The 26,056-nt window shown below is 34.6% G+C and overlaps 1 protein-coding gene across 3 annotated transcripts in view; it reads left to right on the top strand.

The window, feature by feature from the left end:
* The window catches only part of GSK3B (glycogen synthase kinase 3 beta), a 167,619-nt gene that overhangs the window by 42,716 nt on the left and 98,847 nt on the right, over positions 1 to 26,056 (top strand). For all 3 annotated transcript variants that reach the window (XM_045507257.2, XM_010970860.3, XM_010970861.3), the window contains exon 2: positions 20,211 to 20,404. In XM_045507257.2, the coding sequence (XP_045363213.1) occupies positions 20,211 to 20,404 (194 nt within the window). The remainder of the gene's footprint in view (positions 1 to 20,210; positions 20,405 to 26,056) is intronic.

Here is a 26,056-nt window from a genome sequence, read left to right as displayed (position 1 = left end):
AAAATGGGGTCTATCTATACAATGGAATATTACTCAGTAATCAGCTCCCCCCGCCAAATGTAAGAGATCAAAGTACCTCAACATGGATGAACCTGGAAAACATTATCCTAAGTGAAAAAAGCCAATCACCGAAGACTCCATGATTCTGTTTGAATGAAGTATCTAGCATAGGCAACTCTGTAGAGATAGAAAGTAGATTCAGATTTCCCTACAGCTATTAGAGATGGAGGGATTGGGGAATGACAGCTAAGGAGTGTAGTTTCTTTTTGGTGTAATGAATATGTTCTGAAATTGATTGTGATGGTGGATGCACAAGCCTGTGATTATGCCAAAACTCACCGAACTGTGCACTTTAAGTGGGTGAATTGTATGTTATGTGAATTACAACTTAAAGCTGTTTTAAAAAGCACACTCCAGTTCATACTGTCATAAGGCCAGGGGCAGTTCATTGTAGGGAAACATGCATGCATGAGTATTAAATAAGAGATGCTATAAAATAGAAATACATAGGTTATAGATCAGTGTTGTTCAGTAAAAATACATTGTAAGACACAAAATTTTCTAATAGCCGCATTAGGAAAATAAAAAGAAATGGATGGAATTAACTTTAGTGATATATTTTATTTAACCCATTATATAAAAATACTAACATTTTAACATGTAATACATATAAAATTTGTTGAGGTATTTTAATTCTATTTTTTATACTAAGTCTTCAAAATCTGTTATATGTTAAAGCATGTCTCATTTCATTCTAACCACTTTCAAGTGTTCAAAAGCCTCATGTAGTTGGTGACTGTTGTATTGAACAGCACAGGTAGAGATAGACAGTGTGACTCCAGAAGAGAAATAATCATTGTAGTTTAGAATGGTTAAGACAGGTCACAGAGGAGATAGAACTTCAGTTTACTTTGCTCATTCATTTATTTATTGATTCAGTTATTTAAGAAATTTTGAGCTCTTACTGTCTATGAAAACTGGTGTAAAGTGCAGACTGTTTATCTCTTTGTGGACAGTACATTGAATAGTTAATTATACAATTATTTAATTAGAGTAGGTTGCTGAAGAAGTAGTTATTGGAAAGAGTATATGCTTAGAGTTAATTATTCTCTGAAACAAAGGATGATAATAACTGCGTTGTGCGATGGTGAAAGTAAGTGAAATATGATATGCCCAACACTGAAATTGTTGTCAAGTGTTTCATAAAGTCTATTTTTCTCCTTCTCTCCTCCCTCTTCTTCCTCTGTTTCTTGTTGAACGCATGCATTGGGGCATGGAGAAAAGAACCTTAGGACACAGCAGAATCACAGAACGAGAGGGCTTAACCAGGGACTCAAATAACTCTTACCTTCCTCTTTTATCCTCAGTGTTCTTTCACTAAGGGTCCTGCTTCCTGAACCTAGAACTCCGGTTTGTACTATTTTTAGTGCTAAAGCCTTCCTAACCAGTGTTAAATAGGGTTTTTGTGGGCCGGATTAAGAATATAAGTTACTGCTTTTTCTGGATATTTTAATGTTTCATTCCAAACAGTTGTTCTGTTAGTGAAAATTTGAAACTCTGCTGAATTAGTTATTGTCTCTTGTTTGTTCAGATTAAAAAATGTTTTAGAAATATTTTGAGAAATGTTGAAATAAAGTTATTTTATAACTTTTTCCAAAATTCAGACCTCCCATTACATTTCTGAGCATTCTGGTCCTTGTAATTTTTTCATTCTAAGGTGTCTTGAAACTTTACCGTATCCTTTTCCAGTAAGTATTATTAAGTCTAGTTAAATATTAAAGTTAGTAACTACATTATGTTTGAGATGAGGCATTGTGGGGACAGTTACTATTGTATATTGAATACTGGTTTTCGATTGGGCAGATCTTGCTTTTCTGTTAGCTGTATGGTTGTGGGTAAATCCATTCACTGATTTTTGATTCATTTGAAAGATATAGTTTGAATACTTAATGTGGTTAGGACATTATTTGTGTATTTACTTATTTACAAATTGTGATAAGTGCTTTGAAGGGAAAGAACTGGTTATAGTGAAAGGATAGCAACATAGGAAAATTGCTTTGATAGGATGGTCACAGAGAAGGCTTCTCTATGAGGAACTGATATTCAAGCTGAAACCTAAAGGATAAAACGAGTTGGCTAGTGGGCTAGAAAAAATGTTCCAGGAAGAGGAAATATGTAAGAGTCCTGTGGAGGCAGAGAGCTTTGTGTACCCAGTAAATTGAAAGAAGCCTAGTGTGATTGAATGATAGGTGGGTAAGGGGAAGAATGGCATGAGATGAGAATCAAATCAGATATAGAAGATTCTTTTAGAGCATGTTGAACCCTTTCAAATTTTTAAATCAGAGGCACAAGATAGACATGTGTAACGCTGAAGAGGGAGGTGGAATATAAGGGTCTCCAGAGGCTGAAAGAGTGGTCTGGGCTACAGAAATAAATTTGAGAACCAATAACTCTCAAGTGATAATCGTTTAAATACCGTATATTTAAAGTTCTAGGGATATGTAAGATCCATTTGGGGAGTGTATAGAGACAGAAGAGAAGGGGATCTTGGACCAAGCCCAGAAGGACTCCAACACTTAAGAGGTTTGTAGAAGAGGAACCAGAATAAATAGGAGGGCCTCAATTGTAAGCAGGGGATGGGGGGTTGGGGGGGTTGTTTGTTTTTGATTTGGATAACCAAACCTCTGGATGACCAAAGGTACCTGAAATGACAGTAGGGAGCAAGAAGGACATTATTTTGAGATGCATAGAGAAATTGAATAGCCTCAGCCTCATGGGATTTATGAAAGTAGTGTCCTTGGGGAAGTAATGTTTTCCTTAAGGCTGGAAGGTGGAGTTTGCTGATCAGAGTAAGAATTCAGAGGACAGTGTAGAAGGGGTAGGTTGAGAAATTGACTAACACAGGAAAGATACATAGAGAATATATAGAGGGGTGACAGTTAATGGCAAATGAGAGAAGCTAGCATTTCTGGTGAAGACTTAGGTAAACAAGTATATGGGGTGTGATAGATTTAGTCTTTAAAGTTTCTGGTTGGCAGGAGGGATCTAGGGCCTTAGTGGTGTAATTTGGATGATTTCAAGTAGTTTGTTGGATAAGGAACAGGTTTTTGGCAAGGTAAATTGTCTTTAGTAGGTTCTAGTTGTGGTATGGTGAGGCTCTGGGCTGGCATCTTCAGTTCTTTCACCTGTTAAATAGTAATACCTCATTGGTTGTTTTATGATTTAAATGAATATTCACAGAGTGGTTCATAAAAATTGAATCTGAATACAGATAGCATCCTTTAGGAAATCTTTTATATATACATCATAATAAGTCATGATTTATCCAGCTTATTTTATTGTCACTCTTTTCTATATTGAATATAAGATTGAAGAATAAACATTGACTATGAGTGAGGCACTTAATCCATGTCGTCTTAATGCTGTTTATACTCAATTTTAGAACTAAGGGTAAATCATTCAAAAAGTAGATATTTGCTCATTTTTACTTTAAACAGTTCCTTAAATAAGCATATTTGGATAATTTAAAACCCAGTGAAGAGATGTTAGATTATAACAGTAATACTTCTATGAAGAGAATTTTTTTTTAGAACTTTAAGCAAATTCATCTTTAAAAAATTTACATGCTCAGTTGCAGAGAATTTGGAAATTACAAAGAGGTACAAAAAAGAACATAAAAATTTACCTATATTCTCACTATCTAGAGAAAACTTTATTTTTTGATGTGCTTGTCTTGTGTAACCTTTTTGTCAAAATTGGATCACACAATATATAGCAGTTTGTAACTTGCTTTTTCATGTAATCTTGTATCATGGATATTTTCTTATAACCTTAGATATTCTTTGAAAATTAATTTTAATGGCTGTTTATATTCCATTCACTGTGAGCATTATCATATTAACCTAATGATTCTCTTATTTTGGAGCATCTAGATTGGTTCCAATTTGTGAGATATATATATATTGCTTCAATGAGTATGAATGTCTGTATAAATCAGTCATTTTCTCAGTTTCAAATTACCTTTTTTCCACCATATTCTAGAAAAGGAAATACCAGATCAAAGGGTAAGGCTTTGTTGTTGTTTGTCATTGTTGATGCTTTTAAGGAAAAAATACTTAATCAAAATAGGATTTCATGTTTAAGAGTCAGCATATATGTTATATATGTTTGTGGGTATGACATTATTTATTGCTCAGTTCCAATAGTGGTTGGTTTGTGTATGGATTTAGAGACCCCTTTGCAATAACCAGTTCTTATAGGATCTCTTTGGCTCAAATGTTGATAACTACTCCTGGAGATATAAACCTTTAGTTCTTTCCCACACCTTATCTTTCACTGCTCTTGCTTCATTTCAGCAGATACCTTCTCATTGCCCCTAACAAGTACTCCTTCTTTATTCAGTGACCTTTTTTTCTAACATTCTTGCTTGATATTTGGAACAGTTTAAACAATTTTAAGGTATTAATTTTCAAACACTGAAAATAGAAGTATAAAACTGATAAAACCTTTCTAGAACTCAGTAAGAGCTAATCATGTTTTAGGATGCCTAGTTTTATTGTATCCTTGTTAACATTGAGTGTTTATTTTTTATTTTTTAATATTTGCTAATTTGCTGGGTGAAAATGGTAGTATACTTGGGGGTGGAAAGAGTGACTGAAATAATAAGATCTTTCTTTCCCAACCTGTAACTGAATAAAAATTGGAAGGTGAATATTGGGCCATAACACCTAGTGTTTGATATTGATCCTCTTCATCTGGCTGCCATGAAATTATATACCTTCAGAACTGAAAGAGATCTAAAAGCTCCTATTTATTCAATCCTTTAAGTTTACACATGGGGAAACTGAGGTCTACAAAGGAGGTTCCCTTAACTTTTCCAAGATCTTAAGCCAAACAGTGGTACAAAAAAGCTTGGCTTATTTTTTCATAACTAGTCTGTTGGTTTTTCCACAAATATCCCCTGCCCCCTCCCACCTTGTAGGTAACTAATTCTTTTTCTGTTTGGATGCCTGATAGAATCTTTTTTTATCTTTCAGTTTAACCAAGATACTTCAAATCATTCTGAGTCAGTTCTTTCTGATGTACACCGTAACTTTTTGTCCTGCAGATACAGTTCGCTCAATTTCAAGGAAATTTGTATCTTTGAATAGTTTTCCTGTTTATGTGTTGGAATCCATTCTTGGAATAATAATTATCATTTTTATTCTCCACATTTATTATCTTCTCCAGAATTACTTTAATCTCTTCATTGATTCCCTCTGCATTATTGTGATTCTGTTTTCTCCCTGTATTAATTTTCACCAAGTCTCTTCTATTCTTTGTTGTTTGTGGTTTATTTATTAGATCTATGGTTGTTTTGCTAAGCTAAGACACAGACTGAGAACTATGGTAGACTGAAAAATAACCCCCCAAAAGATATCCATGTCAAATTCTAGCAACCTGTGAGTATTACCTTACTTGGAAAAAGGGGTTTTGCAGATTGCAGGTAAATTTAGGATCTTGAAATGACATCATCTTAGATTGTCTGGGTGGGGTCTAAATCTAATTGATAAATGTCCTGAGATACACAGAAGAGAGCAGATGCACAGAGGAGGAGGCTATGTGACTGTGAAGACAGAGATTGGAATCTTGTGTCATGAGGCCATGATTCAAGTAATGTGGACAGGTACCAGAAACTAGAAGATGCAAGCAGTGGATTCTCTTCTACAGCCTACAGAGGGAGCATAGCTTTGCCGACATCTTGATTTCAGGCTTTTGGCTTCCCGGATTGTGAGAGAATAATTTCTGTTCTTTTAAGCCGCACAGTTTGTGATAAATTATTACTGCAGCCACAGGAAACTAATACAAAAACCAAAATAATTCTACTTGTTTATCTTTGTTGTTTTATGACCTTATCTTTGGACTCTTGTTTTATTTATTTCATGTTCTTTTTTAAGTTCTGTAGTACTACACTCTTGGAAGAAGTTTTTGTTTTTTTTTTTCCCCTGTTCTTCCAGATAAGTTCTTGATTTGGCTTTTGCATGTTTTTCCTGTAGTGTTTTTGTGTCAGTTTTTAAAATTTTATGTTTGAGTTGGACAGCTCTTTCTTATTCCACTCTTCTGTAGCCTGAGGGGTATTAGTTGCTAGGTAAATGGGGCAGTCTCCTAGCCATTGCAGTCCTTCCTGAATGTCTTTTCCACCACTAAGCCATGGGTATATTCCACTTTTGGGGACTTCTGTTTTTTTCCTCAGTTTAGTGCAGTAACTTGGAAAATGTTGGCCTTTCTGCCTTTGCTGAGGTTAACAGGTGACGAGTAGAGGGTTTTTAGAGTAAAAAGCATTAGCTGCAGACTTTCCCTGAACCCTCCCTCCCCTACCTTACCACCCCTGCTCCATAGCTGCCTATGGCATGTTCATGTTCCACTTTATTTACCATATTGAGTAATATCCTAGGGAATTCTCAGTATTTTGTCTTTTTTACCATTTTCCTTCAGAATTACTTTTAGAAGTATGAGCAGTGTTAGGCGCCATGCCCTCTGCTTGTGGCCTAAGTATTCTGTGTTTTACCTTGACCTCCCCTCTTATGTGGTTTATTTCTCTTATTTCTCTTACTGTTTGGTTGGTCATGGTGAGTTTTTGATAATTTTAAAAAATAATTTTTTTTCTTTGTTACTTACTGGGAGAGAAACAGTGATGATACTAATTCACTTTCTCAACTTAGATGATAAATTTTTAAATTAGAACAACGTAGATGTTTTATTTTCACTGATGGTCATTGTTTTTCTAACTTTATGAATAAACTGCTTGATTAGAAACCAGTTCTCAGTAACATCAGTTTCATTTAAAATATCTGATAGCTAAAGTAGTCAAATTATTTATCTGATTTTGCTGTAAAGCCCATGTGGGAGAGAGAGTGGATCTTTCTTCAGATAACTGTTTTTGACTTGCAATGAATAGATACTGAGGTATCAGACAAGAAATCATTTAATTAAATCTAGTGATACTAAAATGGCCTACAAAACGGCATGGTAATACAGCGCCTGGACTCTTCTCCAATCTCTCCATTCTTGTTTTCTCACTGTGCTTTAACCACACTGTCTTGGGCTTTGGGTGCCCATCCTCTTAGGGAGTCTGTATTTTCCTACCATAAAGTTCACTCATTCAAATTGTACAGTTCATGTATTTCTAGTGTATTTACAGGGTTGTGCAGTCATCACCATAATCTAATTTTAGAACATTTTCATCATCCTCCAAAGAAATCTCTTACCCATTAGCAGTCACTCCGTCCTCTCTTTCCCATCTCCCTCCCCAGCCCTAGGCCACCACCAGTTTACCTTATGTCTTCATAGATTTGCTTATTCTGGACATCTCATATAAACAGAATCATGGAATGCATTGTCTTTTGTGACTGACTATCCTTTTATTCCCATATTGTACTAAACTCCTTCAATGCCTTCTTTTAACATGCCTTTATTATCTTTCCCATCCCACTGTCTCCTTCCCCTTTTACACTTTTTCAGATTTCAGCCAAAATATATCACTTTCTCTAGGTGACCCAACCCTGTTTAGAGTCTAGATCCTTCATTATGAGCTTGATTGCATCCTGTAATTCTCTTTAATCTACTCTTATCTCAGTTATTATATAACTGGACTTATTTGTATAAATAATCTTTGCTTTTCTCACTAGGCTTCAGGTCCATGAAAGCAAGGAGTTTGTTACTGTTGATTTTTCACAATGCAGCCTAGGAAGAGATAAATGCTTGAATGAATACATTCAGATACTCAACCCAATGGGAGGAGGGAAGTTTTCAGAGAAGAGAGGGAGGGGTGTGTATGTGTATTAACTCTTAATGTAATGGGGGGAGGGTATAGCTCAGTCGTAGAGTGCTTGCTTACCATGCACAAGGTCCTGGGTTCAATCCCCAGCACCTCCATTAAGAAATAATTAAGTAAGCAAACCTAATAACACTCCCCACCCCGCAAAAAAAGTACAGAAAAAAAAAAAAAAACCCTCAATGTAGCAGCACTACTCATACTTGAAAATGTAAGCTGAAAATTAGTGGTTAATTAGGCTTTGTGTATGTGTATTGGATGTAAGAATTGTCTATTTACACTCCCAGAAATGTGAATCTGGAAAATTTATTCTTAAGGGAAAACTTAAGATGTCACTGCCAGGTTACTTTCTAGAGTCCATTTATGTTATTGGCTAAATTATCTGGAATATTTACCCTACCCAGGAAGTAGAATAACCCAACTAAAGTATTCTCTTTTTTATTTGGAATCAAATATTTCAGTTTTCCAAGGACATTTGTAAATTATGAGTCCTGTCTACTTGGGACACCGTTTATTGCAGTTTGGTGTTGCTTCACTTGCTTTAATGGATATATTAGTGAAATTGGCAAGGTTCAGCTCCTGTTATTGGCCTCTAAGTTCCACCATTTCTTCTCTGTCTGTCATGGTACCTGGATTGTTTGGTACATTTGTTCTCTTCTCCCTTAATATTTACTTGCTCCTTTTTGGATAATGCAGGTACCTAGGACAGAGGTATGTGACTATGGGTGGTGTGTATGGGTTCTCAAAGATAAGGGAAATAGTATCATTCTTGATGAGACTTAACGTAACACTTTAAGAGTAGTAGTTTAGATGGCTTTCTGTTGACCTCATTGATCTATAAGATTATAAGTAGCATAGGTCTTTACCAAATCAAATCTCTGAAGCCTTAAACTCTACTTACTGTGGAGTTCTTCTGTGGGTACATAGTTTCCGTTTTTATAATGAAGTTAGTGAAAAAGTATGATGGCTCTACAGATACTTACTTTATAACTTTTACTACAATGTATCTGATCTGTGAAACATGTATGTACACAGAATGGGGGGCTGTATTGGATGGAGTCTTGGAGGGAATCAAGTCAGAAAAGTCTTCAGTACAATTTTGGCCCTATTATTTGCATGTATTCACACCAGAATGTTTTTTTACAAATTTTTTTGAACTTCATTTCCAATTGAAGTTAATTTCATAATCTGGGTAGTGGTACTTTTCCTGTTTGGCCTTTTCTTAGAAGCAGATTGATATATTAGTAACAGAGCTGACACTTCATGTTAGAACAGCTGTTTTAATGTGGCCCCTCTCAATAGTTTGTGATCTCCAGTGAGTTTTCTTAAATTCCTGGAGCCTGAGTTTCCTCATCTGTGGGATGGAAGTAACTTCATGCACTTAATAGGATTGTTAAGATTAAGTATTTTGTGAAGACAATTAGTAAGATTCTTAGCTCTATTATGTTATAGGAAATACTGAGCCCAGGTTTTAAATAAATACTTAGTTCAGATTTCATTAATAAGTATATTCTCTTTGAATAGAAAGCTCCATGAAGGAAAGGGCCTTGTCTTACTCATTTTGGGGGACCCTAGTTCTTAGCATAATACCTGCCTGGTACACAGATAATGCTTATTAAACATGCAGTGAATTAATCAGTGACAGTGTATTTGAACCAAACATTCTACTGTATTTTCTTTCCTTTTCTGTCCTCAAAATTTTTGAAACTTTCTGTCAGTCTACTGTGTGCTATTAATAGGAGAGAATACTTAGAAAATAGAAAGGATGTATATAGCATAAATACATGTGAGAATTAATATTTTATAAAGCCACACACAGATGATTTATTAAAACACAAGTACTTGAAGTATAGGATTGCATCTCTCTCTCTCTCTTCCTATCATTTTAAATGGAACTCACTTTTCCACTGATGTAGTGTATGTATTCCAATGCTTCTGCAGATTCTGGAGGTAGGGTATAAAAAAGGAATTAAGCCAGCAATTACCTAAACGTAATATTTTATGTGTATTTTCCCCCCAGTTTATACAGAATAGTCTTAGTCTGTGAACAGACTGTGTTCTAAACATTCGTTAGTTGTCTTGGAACTTAGAGCATAGTTTTCCATTGAAAGTTTCGTAAGTATGTAAAATAAAATTAGATTCCCAGGCTATCCTATAAAAGCCCAGCTAAGCCAAAATTAGCTCAGGTATCTATATATTACAATGAAGAGTAATAGAGAATAATAATATTTTCTGTATTATATTATTACTGAATAATAATTAAATCTAACCCCCACCTAAAAATTAGTTTTACAAAATTCTGAATCCTGTTACTACTAGATTGATAAAGGGATTTAATCTGAGGGAGATGAGTAGAGATTATGGGAGGCTGACCGATCTTTCTGGATACTTTCAGGAGCTTTCTAGGTTGATGACAACTGGCTTTTTAACTCACGGCTTTACTTTTCTTGATACTGGTGTAACAAGAGCAAAAGTGCTGTCCTTTAGACCAGTTGTGGTTAAGGTTGGTTTTCTAGCTCTTGAGTTGAATGAAGAGATAAGGAAGAAAAAGTTCTTTCTGGTAACCAAGATTTTGGAGCAGGGTGGCGAACAGAAGGTGCAGTAACTTACGACGTTTGTCCTCTGAGGTAGATTTAATTGACAGAATAATGTGAGTTTAGGGGACTAGGGAGAGAGTAAAGCAATGTGAATGATTCCTTTGAGGGGAGAGAGAACGTAATAAGAAAGTATGTTGGCTTAGACACCCTCGGTAACTGGGGCTGGGTGTCTTTGGAAGCTGTTTAGGACTGGGAATGAGGAAAAGTATACTACTTTGGTATTTATATATGCATGTATTTCAGAGTTGGTTTTTCATGATGTGGCAGCCACCACCCAAATATTATATACATTTGGGGCATTTTAAAAAAAATAAATTCAGTTACTATCATTATTAAGCAAATGTGCTCTGTTATGTTTAAATTTATGAAAAGTAAAATATTGTGGTTCAGCCAGATCAACAGGAGATTCCTGAAACTGTGTAATGTAAAGAGATTTGGTCTTCATATTCCTTTTTTGTTTCTTGCTTTGAAAAGTCATGCTGCCCTGCTTTTCCTGTCCCTGATAGTTTCTTATTTAGAATAAACCAGCACCACCACGTTCCCCCCCACCCCTCCATCCCAGGCAAAAAAAGATGGGGCAGGAAATGTTCCTTCTGTTCCTGCAAAAGTAGCAGCTGTTTTTAACCAGTGGATTATTAGTTTGTATTCTGATAAATCTGTTCAAGTGTTTAAATGTTTGCTATTAGTTCACTGATTTGATACTCCTTAGGGGAATTCTGGCTCTTATTTTACTTATTTTAGATGATTTGTATCTCAGGCAAAACGAAGCAACTTTATATGGAAGGCATTTTTGCAGTTTATATTAAAATATGTGAGGACACTTACTTAAATGTGTGGTTCTGTTGGCTGAGTTATTTTTATGGATTTATTTTGGAATAGAAATAAATGACTTGGTTCACTTCCATTTTTATAGGCATTGGAAAATGTACTAAACTTGAGAATTGGGTGACCTGGGTTGTAGTTTTCAATATTACAGTATAACCTTAAGCAATTTTGCTTATCTTTTGAGCTTCAGTTCTGTAGTTCAGTATTGGTTCTACCTCCCTCATAGGGGGATAAAGTGAGGTAGTGGCTCTGAACATGTTATTAAACTATAAAGTGCTGCACAGATAGACTATTGTGATGATGGTGTGTGGTGATCAGGGCTGGTCCCAGGGAAAATTGTTAAATCACTGAGTTTTGTCTTTGCATCTTCTTCTCCGTCTGTTGAGTGACTCAACCTTTTGAGAGATTACAGTCTTGGATCATTTCATAGGAGGTAGAGGTACTTGATTTAGTGACTTTCAGACTTTCAGCAGTTTTCAAAGTATAATGGAATCCTATAGGAATTTGTTCACTTACAAATGAGCACATTTTCTATAGCCTGCTGCATGCATAGGCATAAAATGGGATTACAGCAATAAATGTGTGATAAACATGATTGTTGGCCTCCTGGATTGGATATTAGTTGTTAAAGTGTAATTGATAAAGCATATGAAACCAACCTAGAGTAAGGAAGTCTGGGAGAAAACACCCCGTGCTTCCCCTCTCCCTTTCACTGCTGTTGGAAATATAACAAAAAATTTTAGGTTAATAACCTCCACTTTAAAATGCATGTTAAAATGTATGTAAATTTGTATGCTGTGCTATAGGAAAAGCAATTTGAATTTAGAAATGGGGATAACTTTGGTGCAGAGTTCAGCAAGACTGAGTGAGATGTTCCATTGCAGGGATTTGGGTTGTCAGAAGGTAATGTTGAGGATCAAGGGGATGTATGTCGGGCCAAAACCAGATGTAATCCATTAAAAAAAGTTTCAGAGTGCTGATTTTAATATTATGCTCACTAAAGACTAGAGTAAAATATATCTGCTTTGTGAGAGCTGTGTTTTGGCTTTCTTCTGGATTCATGGCTGCTCAAGATTGAAGTTGCTAGAAGCGTGAGCCCTGGATCAAGTCATTGTGTTTTTAAAAGGAATTGTTTCCTTAGCCTAAGTATTTACCATTTACTCTTTCCATCCATGTATAGTGTACTGTTTCTTTGGTATAAGGTCAATTTCCTTATTAAGAAAAATTTAAATGTGTTATCTACTCTCTCCCCACTTCAAATTGGGCAGTTTGTAAATTAAGCATATAAGCATGTGTAAAACTTTAAGATTCTAATGTTAATTCCTAAAAGCCAAAGCTCTTTACATACGTACTGCAAGCTTTTAGACTTTCATGGGAAATAAACCTGTTTCTGAAATACATCTTGAAAAATAAATAAATAAGTAAAAATAGAAAAATAAAATATATCTTGATATTGTTTTAAGTGAGGGCTTAAAACTAATAAAATATTTATTCATTTTGAGTTTGGTTTTGCTTTATTCCAGTTCACTTGAGTTAGAAAAAAAGAAAAATATGTTTGACTCCAGTTCAAAAATCATTTGGGGGATGCTTATTAAAAGTATAGTTTCCTGAGCCCTACTGCAGATTTCCTGAGTCTGTCAGCTGGTGAAATTCTAGAATCTTCATTTTTAGTAAACTCCTTAAATTTACTGTGAGCAATGGTTGCAAATATAAAATGGTACTCAAGGAATGTACTTATATATATAGATGTAAACAGAACTTCAGACCTCAGAGATGTCCCCTGCCCAGTTCTTATCCATTGCTGCATATTGATGCTCTAAAGAAACCAGAATTATTTGGAAAAGGATTATGAAACAGAGTAAGTCTCCTACCTGTAAATAAATACACATGTGGCAAATTGGATTATTTGTTTTGGCTTGTTGCAGTGTCTTCAGTAAGCCTCCATTCTGGTTTGCTATTTGTAAGACTTCTGTATACCGTTATCCCTAGGGATTTGTATCTGATCAATGACACGCATAAGAAATAAAAGCACTGCTTAATGTTTAGCAAGAAGTAGTCATTTCTCAAATCCTAACAGTTCTGCTTGAGTGATTTTTATATGAATTCAAGAGCAAACATTTGCTGAGCACCTGCATTGTGCTGAACCCTCTGCTAATAAGCAGTGGGGAAATGTAAATGATTTAGATAATGTCTGGCTTTCCTAAGAGCTCATAGTCAAGTGAGGGACTCTTAATAATTATAGAACACTGTGATAAGCACTGTAGTAGGGCATGTACCGGGTGGTGAAAGAGCATAGCAGAACAGAAGAAGAATGTTTCTTTTGATAGCCACTGCCAGTAATTCAAAGTTCAGAGGAACTGTAATTTGTCAGGCACTCACTGTGTGGCATGCACTTAAAACACACACACACTAACAAGAAACCCCCCCCCCCAAACAAAAAAACCCTGCTTAACCTATGTTATATAATCATCACAACAGCTCTATCAAGTAGCAGCTATCTGCATTTAATAGATATTAAGTGGTAGAATATGTGTGATTTAAAACCTTTGTATGACCTCAGGGCCCATATTAACACCATTATTTCTCTTTTTAAGGACAAAAACTTGACATTTTTAAAGAGAAATTTGATGCTTGTTAATCCCATTGGCCTGGTATCTTCTTGTGATTTAAAGTGTGAAATTAGTGTGTTGTCAAGGACTCTGTAGAGTCTTTTCTGTCTCATCTTTATCCTCTGCCACTCTGCGTTTTCCTTTCATTTCTAGAAGTGATACACAGTGATATATACACCTCCAAAAGCCAGCTCATGTATGACATCTGTCCATTTTGCTTCCCCTGCTTCTCCTTTTGTTTATTCTTTCTATCCCCAAAGGAAATTTAGTAAATTTTTGGTTTGGTTTTTCCAGTTCTTTGGATGGAATCACGTGGAGATGAACTGTGTCTAAGGCAAAAGGCCCTACTAGAAAGATTTTTATCACAATAAGATTACATAGAAATTGTCCTAAAATTTTATCATGCTTTTGATTGTTAGGGTTGATTTGACCTATTCATTTGCTTAGTTGGCATTCCCTTTCTTTCTTCATGATTTTATTCCAAGGTATGTGAGCAGTTGCACTCTGGCTAGAGCTTCCACATCATAAGGTAGAGCCTCTCTTTCATGACAATAGTTTATTTTACAATTTGTCCAACTCCGATTTTCTGTGGAACTTAGTTCCTTTTTATTTGTTTTGCTTATTAACTTTTATGTTGCTTTTATGTTTGTAAACTGCTGTGTTTATTTTGGGGAGAACATCATGCTTTAATGGACATTCCTTAGCCATTTACTTAGGGTGAAGAGTTGTTTAAACTTTAATTTAAAAACCTGAAAATTTGACAATGGTCAGTGTTACCCCTTGAGACTATCTTAATCATGCCTGAAAATAAGATTTTCTTTGATTCTTTTGAGTAATTTATATAATAATATTTTTCAGTAGAGAGTTTGCCATATTGTTGGTAAACATCCAGAAAAATAGTTATTTCTCTTCATAAGAAAGCATAGGCAGAACTAGCTTCCCTACTAATCCTATTGTTAGGTTAATAAAAACTTCATAAAAATACTTTGTAGCTTCCTTGTAGTCACAGGTGTTATATGCTGGTTCTTTAGGCTTTTGTTGAAGACTTTTAATTTTCTGTTATTTCTACATGTAAACTTCCCTTTTATTTTAGTCAAGTACAGTTGATTTACAATGTTGTGTTTAGGTTCAGGTATATAGCAAAGTGATTCAGTTATATATATGTATATACACACATACATATTCACATACACACACACAAACACACACATACATACTTAAACACACACACACACACACACTTTTTCAGATTCTTTTCCATTATTGGTTATTAAGATATTGAATACAGTTCCCTGTGCTATACAGTAGGTCCTTGTTGTTTATCTATTTTATATATAGTAGTATGTATATGTTAATCCCAAATGCCTAATTTGTCCCTCATCCCTTCCCCTCTTTGGTAACCATAAATTTGTTTTCTATGTCTGTGAGTCTGTTTCTGTTATGTAAATAAGTACATTTGTATAATTTTTTAAGATTCCATATATAATTGATATAATATTTGTCCTTCTTACTTCACTTACTGTCTTACTTCGCTTACTGTGATAATCTAGGTCCATCCAGGTTGCTTCAAATGGCATTACTTCATTCTTTTTTATGGCTGAGTAATGTGTGTGTGTGTGTGTGTGTGTGTTTGTGTGTATGTGTACGAACACATATATACATACAAATACTACATCTTTATCTCTTCATCTGTTGATGAACGTTTAGGTTGTTTCCATGGCTATTGTAAATAGTGCTACTGTGAACATTGGTGTGCGCCTGTATCTTTTTGAATTAGAGTTTTCTCTGGATATAAGCCCATGAGTGGAATTGCTGGATCATATGGTAACTCTTATTAGTTTTTTAAGGAAACTCTATAGTGGCTGCACCCAATTTACATTCCCACCAGCAGTGTAGGAGGGTTCCTTTTTGGAGATGTTATTCTTGAGGTAAAGGAAGAGTTTACAAAGACAGTCATTACTGACTTTTTTCAGTTTATATCAGTAGAATGGTGTATGAACATCTCTAAAAGCCTAGTTATGAAGTGTCACAGTTACTGCTTTTTCTCAGCTCTGAATCTTAAAAAACAATGAAATTAGAATGTCCATGTCAGATACCTCCAAAATAATTACACATGTTTGAAGTGGCCCTTTGGTTTTTGGATGCTCAGTCCATTTCTGTGTGGATCGTGTTACCCTGTGACATTTGTTCATCTCAGGGAGGATGGGTCTGAGGAGTGACTTAAGAAGACTTTAAAAATGTAACCACAGGGATTGCTTACAGGTACAAACTTGTGTTTGAGAGATTGAAAACTAGGCTGCACATACCATTTTGGGATACCCCTAAGGCTTTTGTAAAATTGTATTCTATATTTAATGACCTTCAATGGAGAGTGGTTCTTCTGTTGCATACCATTTTCCCATTGCTTCATGAGGAGTCTTTTGTGGTTTATATATGTAAAATTTATCTATTGTGGTAAAGAGTAGGGAATTTAATTCTGTGTTCAAATTATAGTAGGAAATTTATACCAACAGAGTGAATTTTAATTGTAATAGTGGCTCCTAGGAGTTCTCTGGCCAGAGAGAAGGCCTAGAGCTGAGTTGTTCCCACTGCTTTAATGTTGTTGCTCTTGAGAGACAGAGGCATTGTTTGGAGACTAATTTTATTGTAATTAGTGTGAGTCTCACGATACCATGCATTCTGGGAAATTTAATATTAGGCAGAGTGGTGACCTTTTTTTTAAAAATGAGGCACATTTGTTATGAATTCTAGTTTTTCATTCATTCAGTGAATTTCTAGTTGGTCTCTTGGTAACAGTGCTTAAAATGCTGCTCTATTGTTGATATCCAAAGTTATCCAGTTTCTAGTAGCAAAAGTTAAATTGTTTGAACATCACAGAATTAACTTTTTGTATTTTTGTTTTCCATATGCTTTTGTTTTGGGAGAAGTTTCAAAATCTAATGTTGCCAAAGTATTTTTGGAAATAGCTCTTTACCTATTAATAAATGAATAATTAGGAATGAAAACTGTAAAAGATTACTCATTTATTCTCTTATTACTTTGGAGCTGATCTTTTTACATTGTATTTTCAGAAACATTATTTGCTTCTTAAGGATGTAAAATATAGCAGGGATAGCATGAGGCAGGTGAAGAGTTCTACTTGAAAGCTGTATGTTGGACAAGTTCATCTCTCTTAGTCTTACTTTCCTCATTGGCATAGTAATCATAATAAGTATGTCCCACCATTTATTATAAGTATTAGAATAGATGAAACAATGAGTCAGAAAGTTCTTTGTACAGTGAAATTTTATATAGCTGTTATTTTATTGCTGAGTTGGCAAATTGCAGTGCCAAATGGTGACATGCTTTTCCTTGGCACACTAGCTGCTGACTGTCCCATGCAGTACTAATGTTCATGCCAAGTCACCCCCAGCGTTATCTTACCATTCTTTACAGTTACGCTGTTTCAGGTCTCTGATGGAGTAGTCTGAAGAGCTTGGTGATTTATGAATAAAAATTCCAGGATATTTGAGACAGAGCCTGAGAACCATTGTTCCTTGTATACCTAGGATTTTCTACTAGTGGGAAGTATAACTGCTCAAAAGAGAATAGAGTAAACCTTTTAAGTTTCTTCCAAGGTAGTTAGTTTTTTAATTCTCTGTTTATGGTTTTTATTAGATGTGCAAGAAGGTGAAACGATTGGTCTTTGTCCACATCCAGTTGCAGTTTAAAATTGAGGCCTCAACAATCTCCTTAAGCTATAGCATCTATAGGACCTGTTTATCTTTCTACTCTGCTTTTAATATTTTTGCAGAATTAATCTTATTTATGCCTCTTCCCATAGACAAATCATGATGCTGGGATAGACATTCACAGGCTCAGTAGTTGAGGCTTAAGCGATGCCAAATACCACATTTGTGATGAATATCTTTCAAAGCTGGTTCTTGAAGCCTTGAAACCATTTTTTCTGAAATATGAAGATTTTTTTAGAAATGCAGGCTGAGGAAGCAAGTAGGGAAAGTCATTACACATGCTTGTATTGCTTAAATTCTTTTATGGTAGTAAGTACAAAGCTGTGGCTATTGTTTTGTTTATTGAAGTATGGTTACATAGTAGAAAAGCATAATTTTTGGTTTTGTATACCCCAGGCGGTTTTTGTTTTCAGCTAAAATTGTGGAGTATAATAGCCGTTCTTAATATGTTAATTTGTCTTAATTAAAAAATGATGATGCTTTGTTTTGTGAATTAGATCTGTAAGATTTTGCAAGCAACTTGTTCAGTGGAATTGAAATTACTAATTCATAGTTCTTAAAGTATATACAGAGAGAGGTTTTTTTGGTAATGTAGTTTTGACTTGGATGATACAGGTAAGAGTCAAACTGTTTGAAATCACCTGCTTTTTATTTTCTTTGGGACAGTTGGATATTGTATTCAGTACTTTGGATTTTAATATTTCTGGATCTAACCTTTCTAGATCACCTCACTTAAAGTTTAAGTTTAGAAGATTGTGATTCTATCTTTAGGAGTGCCATAATACAAGATACGTTTAAAGATAGGTTTATTTTACAAATGAAAAAATAACTTACAGTAAGTTTATACTCAAAAGTTGTTGAAATTAACATGGTCAGAAACAAAAGTAATATGGAATATTGAGGAGGGGAGTGAAGATTTAGAACTCAGATTAAACTAGGTTTTTAGCAAGTATTTTTAAGATTTATTTTACTAGGAAGTGAGGTATGAAGGGAATATTTGAAAGCTTTGAGAACTGCTATATATGTGTTGACTTGTGCTGGGGTTTATGTGCATTTAAAGCATATGCTGGAAATAAAAATGGTGGTGTTGACAAGATTTGAGTTATTCTTTCTACAGGTGGCGTTGGATTTGTGCTAACTAAATATCTGTTTGGGTGTTTCACCTTAAAACTAACGACATGCATGTTTAAGATAGCTGGCTGTTATAAAATTCGGACTGCCTACTATTCACCTAGCTATCTTGTGTAGGAATCATTTATTGCATTTCTATCTGTCATGAAGGCTGCCATATAAGCAAAAGAGTTCATCAATTATGGATATTGCTTTCTGGCTTTTGTCTACATTAATACCTCTGTGAACTTAAATGACTATAAATGTTACAGCATGCCTCTAACATTTGGATATTTATTTGGCTGGCAGTTTTATATTTGGTAGGGGAAAAACTCAAACCATTGGAAAATTAGATTATTATATTTTTAATCTTTTAAAATGTGAGGTATAGATGAATATGTATTTCATAATCTTTGGTATCTAGGGTTAAATAGTATATTATTTTTCTTTTTTGAGGTTAATATGAATTCAGTTAACATCTTAAAAATAAAATAGCTATAATAGAAGAGTAGCAAAGGGAAAAAAACATGTAGTTTAGTCAGTAAGCCTAAGGATTTATATTGTACTGAGAACTGGTTTTAGATTTGTCAAGAAAGAAGAAACACAAGTTATAAATTGCTACTTCACAATGATTGTAGTCACTAGAATCTGTGTATTCTGAAATCACTAAAAGTAAAATTTAAAGCTCTTTAAAATTAGGTGCTAGGCTATATAGAATGGTTTACAGTAGTTTAAGAATTCAGAGAACAAGATGATTGTAAAGTATGCTCAGTCAAGAAGGAGGTGGCTTTGAGATTAAATTAAAGAGAGTCTTTGGATTGCTACTGGCAGGGAGAGAAGGCAGAAGGTAGTGAGAAGGCCATGAGTAGGCAGAGACTCCATGGCTGCTGAGCTAGTTATGAAAGAAGCTCATTTCAGAATGGGTTTGATTTTCTTTTAAGTTTCCCATCTCTTAGCCCCAAATTAACATTCCCCTGTTCTTTTCCCCATCTGACCTTTCTTGGAGAGGTATCACTGTTTTCTTAAAAAGAAGTAAGGCAGAGAAGCAAAAATTCAAAATCTTAGCTTTCTAAAGGCAGGGTGGTCTGAATAGAGTTAGTATAATGTAGATGTTTTCAGTTGTATGTATCTTATTTTCAAGTAAAATAAGAAAGCCTTGAGGAGAGAATTAGGACCTTTAGAGTTGGAGAGATAAGGTTGTGGGTCTACCATTCACCTTTTGATCTGGGCAAATTTAACATTCTTTTCTTTATATTTAATACAGGAACAGTACTATGTACTTCATTGGGTTATTTTCATTAAGTGAAATCACATGTATTGACTAAACATAGTGCTTTGTCTACAGAATGACTGAATAAATGGTGGTTAAAATAATTACTTATAATTGAAACAGTTGAAGTAATTCTATGTGATAAACTAAGATGAGCATTTAAAAATAATTTGTACTAAAGAATATAGTTTACTTGGCAATTTTCTCTGCTTAATTCTTTGCAGCTCTTATTTTTCTATCCCTTTTTACTTTTAGGAGACAAGGATGGCAGCAAGGTGACCACAGTGGTGGCAACTCCTGGGCAGGGTCCAGATAGGCCACAAGAAGTCAGCTATACAGATACTAAAGTGATTGGAAATGGATCATTTGGTGTGGTATATCAAGCCAAACTTTGTGATTCAGGAGAACTGGTGGCCATCAAAAAGGTATTGCAGGATAAGAGATTTAAGGTAAGACCTTCAGTATTTCATACATTTTGTTGCTGTCAATACATGTAAATGATTATTTTTTCAGTTGTTTCTTTTTGCTTCAAATTTCATTTATGGTGCACATTTTTGTTCAGCTCAACTTCTGTAGTGACTTTATTTTCTGTTGTGTATTTTGTAGAGATAAAATTTACTGAAGATTGCACTGTTAGTTTTAAACTGCTGCTATGAGTGACATATGTATTTTAAATGCTGTGAAGGGTCGATTAAAATTTCTTAATTTCTTACTTTAAAAAAGTGGCCTCTCTCTGCCTTGGGTCTCACTGGTAAAGGAGACCAGAGAAACATTGCCTGTGGTAGATCATTTGGTACAGTTGACTGTGCTTCTTTTCTTAAAAAATTTCCTTTGAATCTGTGTGATCATTTTTTTCCCCATAGCTGACCTTTCTTTGCTATCTTCTTATGTCTCTCTTCTATATACTCATAGAAACCAGTACTTCCCACAGTTTATTTTCATTTTTCACACCATCTCTTCAGGGGATCTTGTGCATGGATGGTCAGAGAGCATCTCTACATTATGATATAGTGGAGCATCAGGAGACCTGGGCTCTAATCAGGGCTCTGCCATTAACAAGCCGTGTTAACTCTGTTCCCTTCCCTGCTCTTCCCACCTCTGCAACATTTTACTGAGAGTCTCCTATGTGCTAGGAACTGTACTAAACATTAAGGGATATAAAAATAAGAGGTGATTACTGCTCTGAAACAACACGTAGTCTAGTGTCTGTATGCTCCTGAATGTCTCAAACATTCTAGAGAGGTTAAAAAAAAATTTCTAAAGTTTAGGTCTTCAGTTGTCTCTCTCCCGAGCATTAGTCCCATGTTGCCAAATGCCTACTGGATCTTGATATCTGAATGTTGTACTGTTGTCTCAAATTGGCAAGGCTTCTGTCTAATTCTGACTTATCTTTTAGTCTTAACGGAAATCTTTTCTATTGGTTCCCGTTCCTTTTTGCTTTTTCCTTCTAACAGTTTTATCGTTCACCCGTCATTCAGACTCTTGCATTCTCTCATATCTCATATCTAGTCATCACCAAGCTTGGTTGATTTTTTTTTTCCCCTCACTGCCTCATTGAGCTATACCTTCTTTCCTTTTCTCATCACTACTGTTTCAGTCAGATCCTTGTTGTTACTTGGTTTAACCACTGGTAAAACTCTCCCTCTGATCTCACTTCCTGTCCCTTATGCTTGCCAACTTTAGAATAATTCCACAGTTAATTTTGGCCATGTTGTTCTCCTATACACAAATCTTCTCTGATTCCTCATAGTCTAGAAAATAAAGCCTGCCTGGTTTTAATTGTGCATTCAGGAGCTTCCATAGTCTTGCCATACCTCCAAATACTCAGCTTTTACAAACTGTATATGTTACTGTCCTTGAGATATATTTGTTTCTATGGCTTCTCTGCTTTTATTCAGTTTCCCTTCTACCTCTCCTGTTCTCCTGCTGTCTAAATCCTGGGCATATATAAAGATCCATGTCAGATTCTTCCTTTATGAAATTTCCCAGATGATTCCAGCCAGCCATATGGATCTTCTATTCTAGATTGCTTGAACACTTAATGTTCATAAACTAGGAAATTCCAATTTTTTTCATGACAGGAACTCTATTATTACGTCCATCTCATGGATACCCACAAATTTAATGTGTTTTTGAATTAGTAGTTGATGATAGCAAATACTTATCAAATCCTTAATATATGCTTAGTAATCTAAGGTTTTTACATGAGTAGTTTTATATAAGCCTTATCATTACTACTGTGAGGTTGGTATTGTTATTATTCAGATAAGGAAACCTGCCCACAAAGAGATTATAAATTAACCTGTCCAGGGTCATACAGTTAGCAAGTAAGTAAATGGGCAGATAAATGAATCCAAACAGTCTGACTCCAGAATACTTTGTTACATTTTATCTTTGCTATGTCAAACTAATATATTCTGTTCAGAAGTATGGTACTTGTGTTCTTCTTTTTCTTGCTTTTTAAAAAAATTGAAATTTTTTCCTTTAGCATGGTTAAGTTATTCATTTGAAGTACAGTTTGAGTCATCCGTTTCTATACATATCCCTTTATAGAACTTTATCCCCATTCTTTTTGACTTAAAAAAAATTATATTTTCAATCTGTGAAACACTAACATGGTCCCTAGAATCAGAAATACACAAATGTTGTTCCCTCTGTATTCCTGGTCTTGTTTCCATTCAGTCTCTAGATAGCCAGTCTTACCATGTTCTGGTTTATTTTTTTCTGGGTTTGTTTTGCCCAAATGAGCTGCAAGTATACCGTTATTCCTTGGTATCCAGGGAGGACTGGTCCCAAGACCCTGCCCCCTGTGGGTATCCCTGTGGATACCAAAAATCTGTGGCTGTTCAAGTTCCTTATATAAAATGGTGTGGTATTTCCATATAACCCAAGCACATCCTCCCATATACTTTAGTCATCTCTAGATTACTTATAATTCCTAAGACAATGTGGATACTTTATAGTTGTAAATACTATGTAAATGTTGTGTAAATAGTTGCTGATGTGGCAAGTACAAGTTTTGAATTTTGGAACATCCTGGAGTTTTTTCTCCCCTAATATTTTTATCTGAGCTTGGTTAAATCCCTGGGGCCCCTATGGAGCAGAGGGCCGACTATAATTTTCTTGCTTTCTTTTTTATGTAAAATGTAATGTTGTTAAAGATATTCTTTTGTACTTTACTTTTTCTGTTAACTATCGTTCCTGGAAGTCATTGTGTATCATGTCAGAGATTTTTCTCATCATTCTTACAGCTTCGTAGTATTGCAGAGTTGATTCCAACCTTCTTCTATATATGGATACTGAATTTTTTTTTCAATATTTTATAATCTCCAAGAAGGCTGTTATGAAAACCTTTGTGCATATGTAATTTTTTTTTTATTGGATGTATATCTTCAGGGTAAATTAAGAACTAGGACTGCTGAATCAAAGCATAAACACATAGGCAGTTTTGTATGATACTGCTGAGCTTCCCTGCATAAGGGGTTGTACAGATTTGCATTCTCTCCAGTAACAACATATGAATGCCTGTCTATCCACAGCTGACAATTTGCATTGATTTACTTTTTTAGTTTTTGCCAGTCTTGAGGTGAGAAATGGTATCTCATTGTAGTTTTAATTTACAATCTTATAAATGTAATTTTAACATCTTTTTATCCTTTCAGTGGCCATTTTACTTGTTTTTGTGAATGTGTGTGAAAATTGTCCTTTTTTTCTTTTTTTAGCCCACTTTAAAAATGAATTTTTGATCTTTTCCTCTCAACGCTGAAGAATTCTTTATTATGGATATAATTTTTGTCTGTGATGTAGTATTATTGCTTTGTGTGTTCTTTTTTTTTTTTTTTTTTTTTTTTTTTTTGCCATATAGATGTCCCCCCTGCCTCCATGCAGTCAAATTTGGTGTTCTTTTATCATACCTGGATTTTATTGTGATTAGAAAGCCTTTTCTTTAGCTTAAAGAGAAACTCAGCCATATTTTCTAGCATTTGTAATATTTCACTTTTTACATTTAGATCCCTGGTCCATTTGAAGTTTATTCATATATATGGAGTTTATTACTATGCATGGTTTGAAATATTGATCTAATTTTATCCTTTGTAAATCATTAATCAGTTGTCTAAGTACAGTTTATTAAAAGGTCTGTCTTTGTTCCAGTGATTTGAGGTGCTGTTGTTACTGTATGCTAAATTTCCACATATACTTGGTCTATTTCTGGACTTTCCAGTTGTGTTTTACTAGGTCATTTGCATATTTTTATGTCAGTATCACAGTTTTAATTATGCATCTTTATAGTATGTTCTAATGTCTGGTATGGCTAATCTGCCTTTGTAGCTTTTCTTTTTCATGTTTTTCCAGCTATTTTTTGGATGTTTATTTTTCCATATGAACTTTGTTATCAGTTTGGCTAACTTCATAAAAAAACGTTGATATTTGTAATTGGAATTTCTAAACTGTATATTAACTTATTAGGGAGTTAAATCACCTATTGATTTGAATTACCAAGGAATAAGAGACATCTTTCCATTTGTTCAGGTTTACTTCTGTGTTTTTCAGGAGTTTTACATACAAAGGATTTTGACATTTGTTGTTAAGCTTATTCTTCCTAAGTATTTTATTGCTTTTGTTCCTATTGTATAACTTTGGTTTTGTTTTCCTTCTGAATGCTAAAAAGTGGCAGGCTATCTTATAGTATACTAGTTCAGTTATTTCCAATGTATCACTTTTTCTTTGTGGAACTTAAGTATTCTTTGTTCTTCTTCCTAAATATTAACTATTTGCCAGAAAATAAAATTTGATATATTGACCAATTCATTTCTCTTAATTATTATAAAATAGCAATTTTCCTGGCAGCTTACAATTCTGTAGTTTCACCTCTGTGATTTTAAATAGCTGCTACCTAAGATTGCAGTAAATAATTATGTATTTTCAAAACAAGACTGGAATAGGGTCTTCTTGCCCAGTTACATAGACCAACATTCTGAACCTCTGCTGGTGTCAGTGAGAGGCAGTTTGTTTCAGTGAAAAAACAAGAAGGGAAAGAATGGTTAGAAATAAAAAGAAAACCAAGGGTAATTTTTCCTGCTATATCTAAAGACTGAATTTTTTTTTTTAAATAAATTTCTGGTGTAATACTTCATTTCAGTGGTGTTTTAGTTACAATTTGAATGCCCTTTTCCTTCTGGACCCATAATACTATGGCAAATTATTTAAATTAAAATTAAACTACCTCAACTCGCCAGTTTGGAAGTGCTTATGATAGAAAATGCTGTAGTGGTGGTTTTAGGTGTAAAGTCCAGCTAGGTACCTTATGTAGGAGATCTTTGATATAAGAGCAGGGAGAAGATTAATCAATCCCCAAAGCTACTGATGATTGTTGAGGCTGGCTTTTCCAATTTGAAGATCAGTAAGCTACATTTTTAATTAATTAGTGATCTTAGCTTCATTAACTATTAATTTCAGTTCTCCTTTGAACTAGTCATAGGTTTCATATATCCTGCATGGTTTCATTTCCTCTGTGGTTGGGATGTGGGGGTAGGGAAGTGAAGTGTCACTGTTGTTCTGTTGTGAATGGAGAGTGATTTGAGCCCTACTTCTAATGTATACCATTTTGAAGAGTGAGGAGAGATAATGTCTGGGCTCCATCCTTTGCGATCATTCTCTGCATATTCTGGAGACAATATAGAAGAAATAAGACCTTGGTCCACTACTAGTAGTTTTGTAAGCTTGAGCATATCCATTAACTTTATGAGCCTCAGTTTCATCATCTGTAAAGCTGAAATGCTATTACTACAACAATGCCCTAGTTTGATACATAAAAATTTTGGTGCATAAAAAAACTCAGTAAATATTGTGCTCTCGTTTTGCTCCATTTATTCACTTGATTTTTGTCTTAATCAAATGAAGCAATGTATTGAGAATATTTACTTAATTTTAAAACCCCTTAAAATTAAGTTCTATTGTTTTTATTTTTAGGCATCTTAATTACTACAAACTGCTATTTATTTTGGATTTTTTCCTCTTTGCTTTGCTTTCTCTTAATTCTATTCTCAGGTACCTAATTATTTGTAATTATATAGCTATTTTAAGTCCTTTGTGGAAAATCT

This window comes from Camelus bactrianus, chromosome 1 (genome assembly GCF_048773025.1).
Source record: "Camelus bactrianus isolate YW-2024 breed Bactrian camel chromosome 1, ASM4877302v1, whole genome shotgun sequence".
Lineage (NCBI taxonomy): Eukaryota > Metazoa > Chordata > Mammalia > Artiodactyla > Camelidae > Camelus > Camelus bactrianus.
Note: the sequence above shows the minus strand (reverse complement) of the source record. Positions and strands in the feature narration are given on the sequence as shown.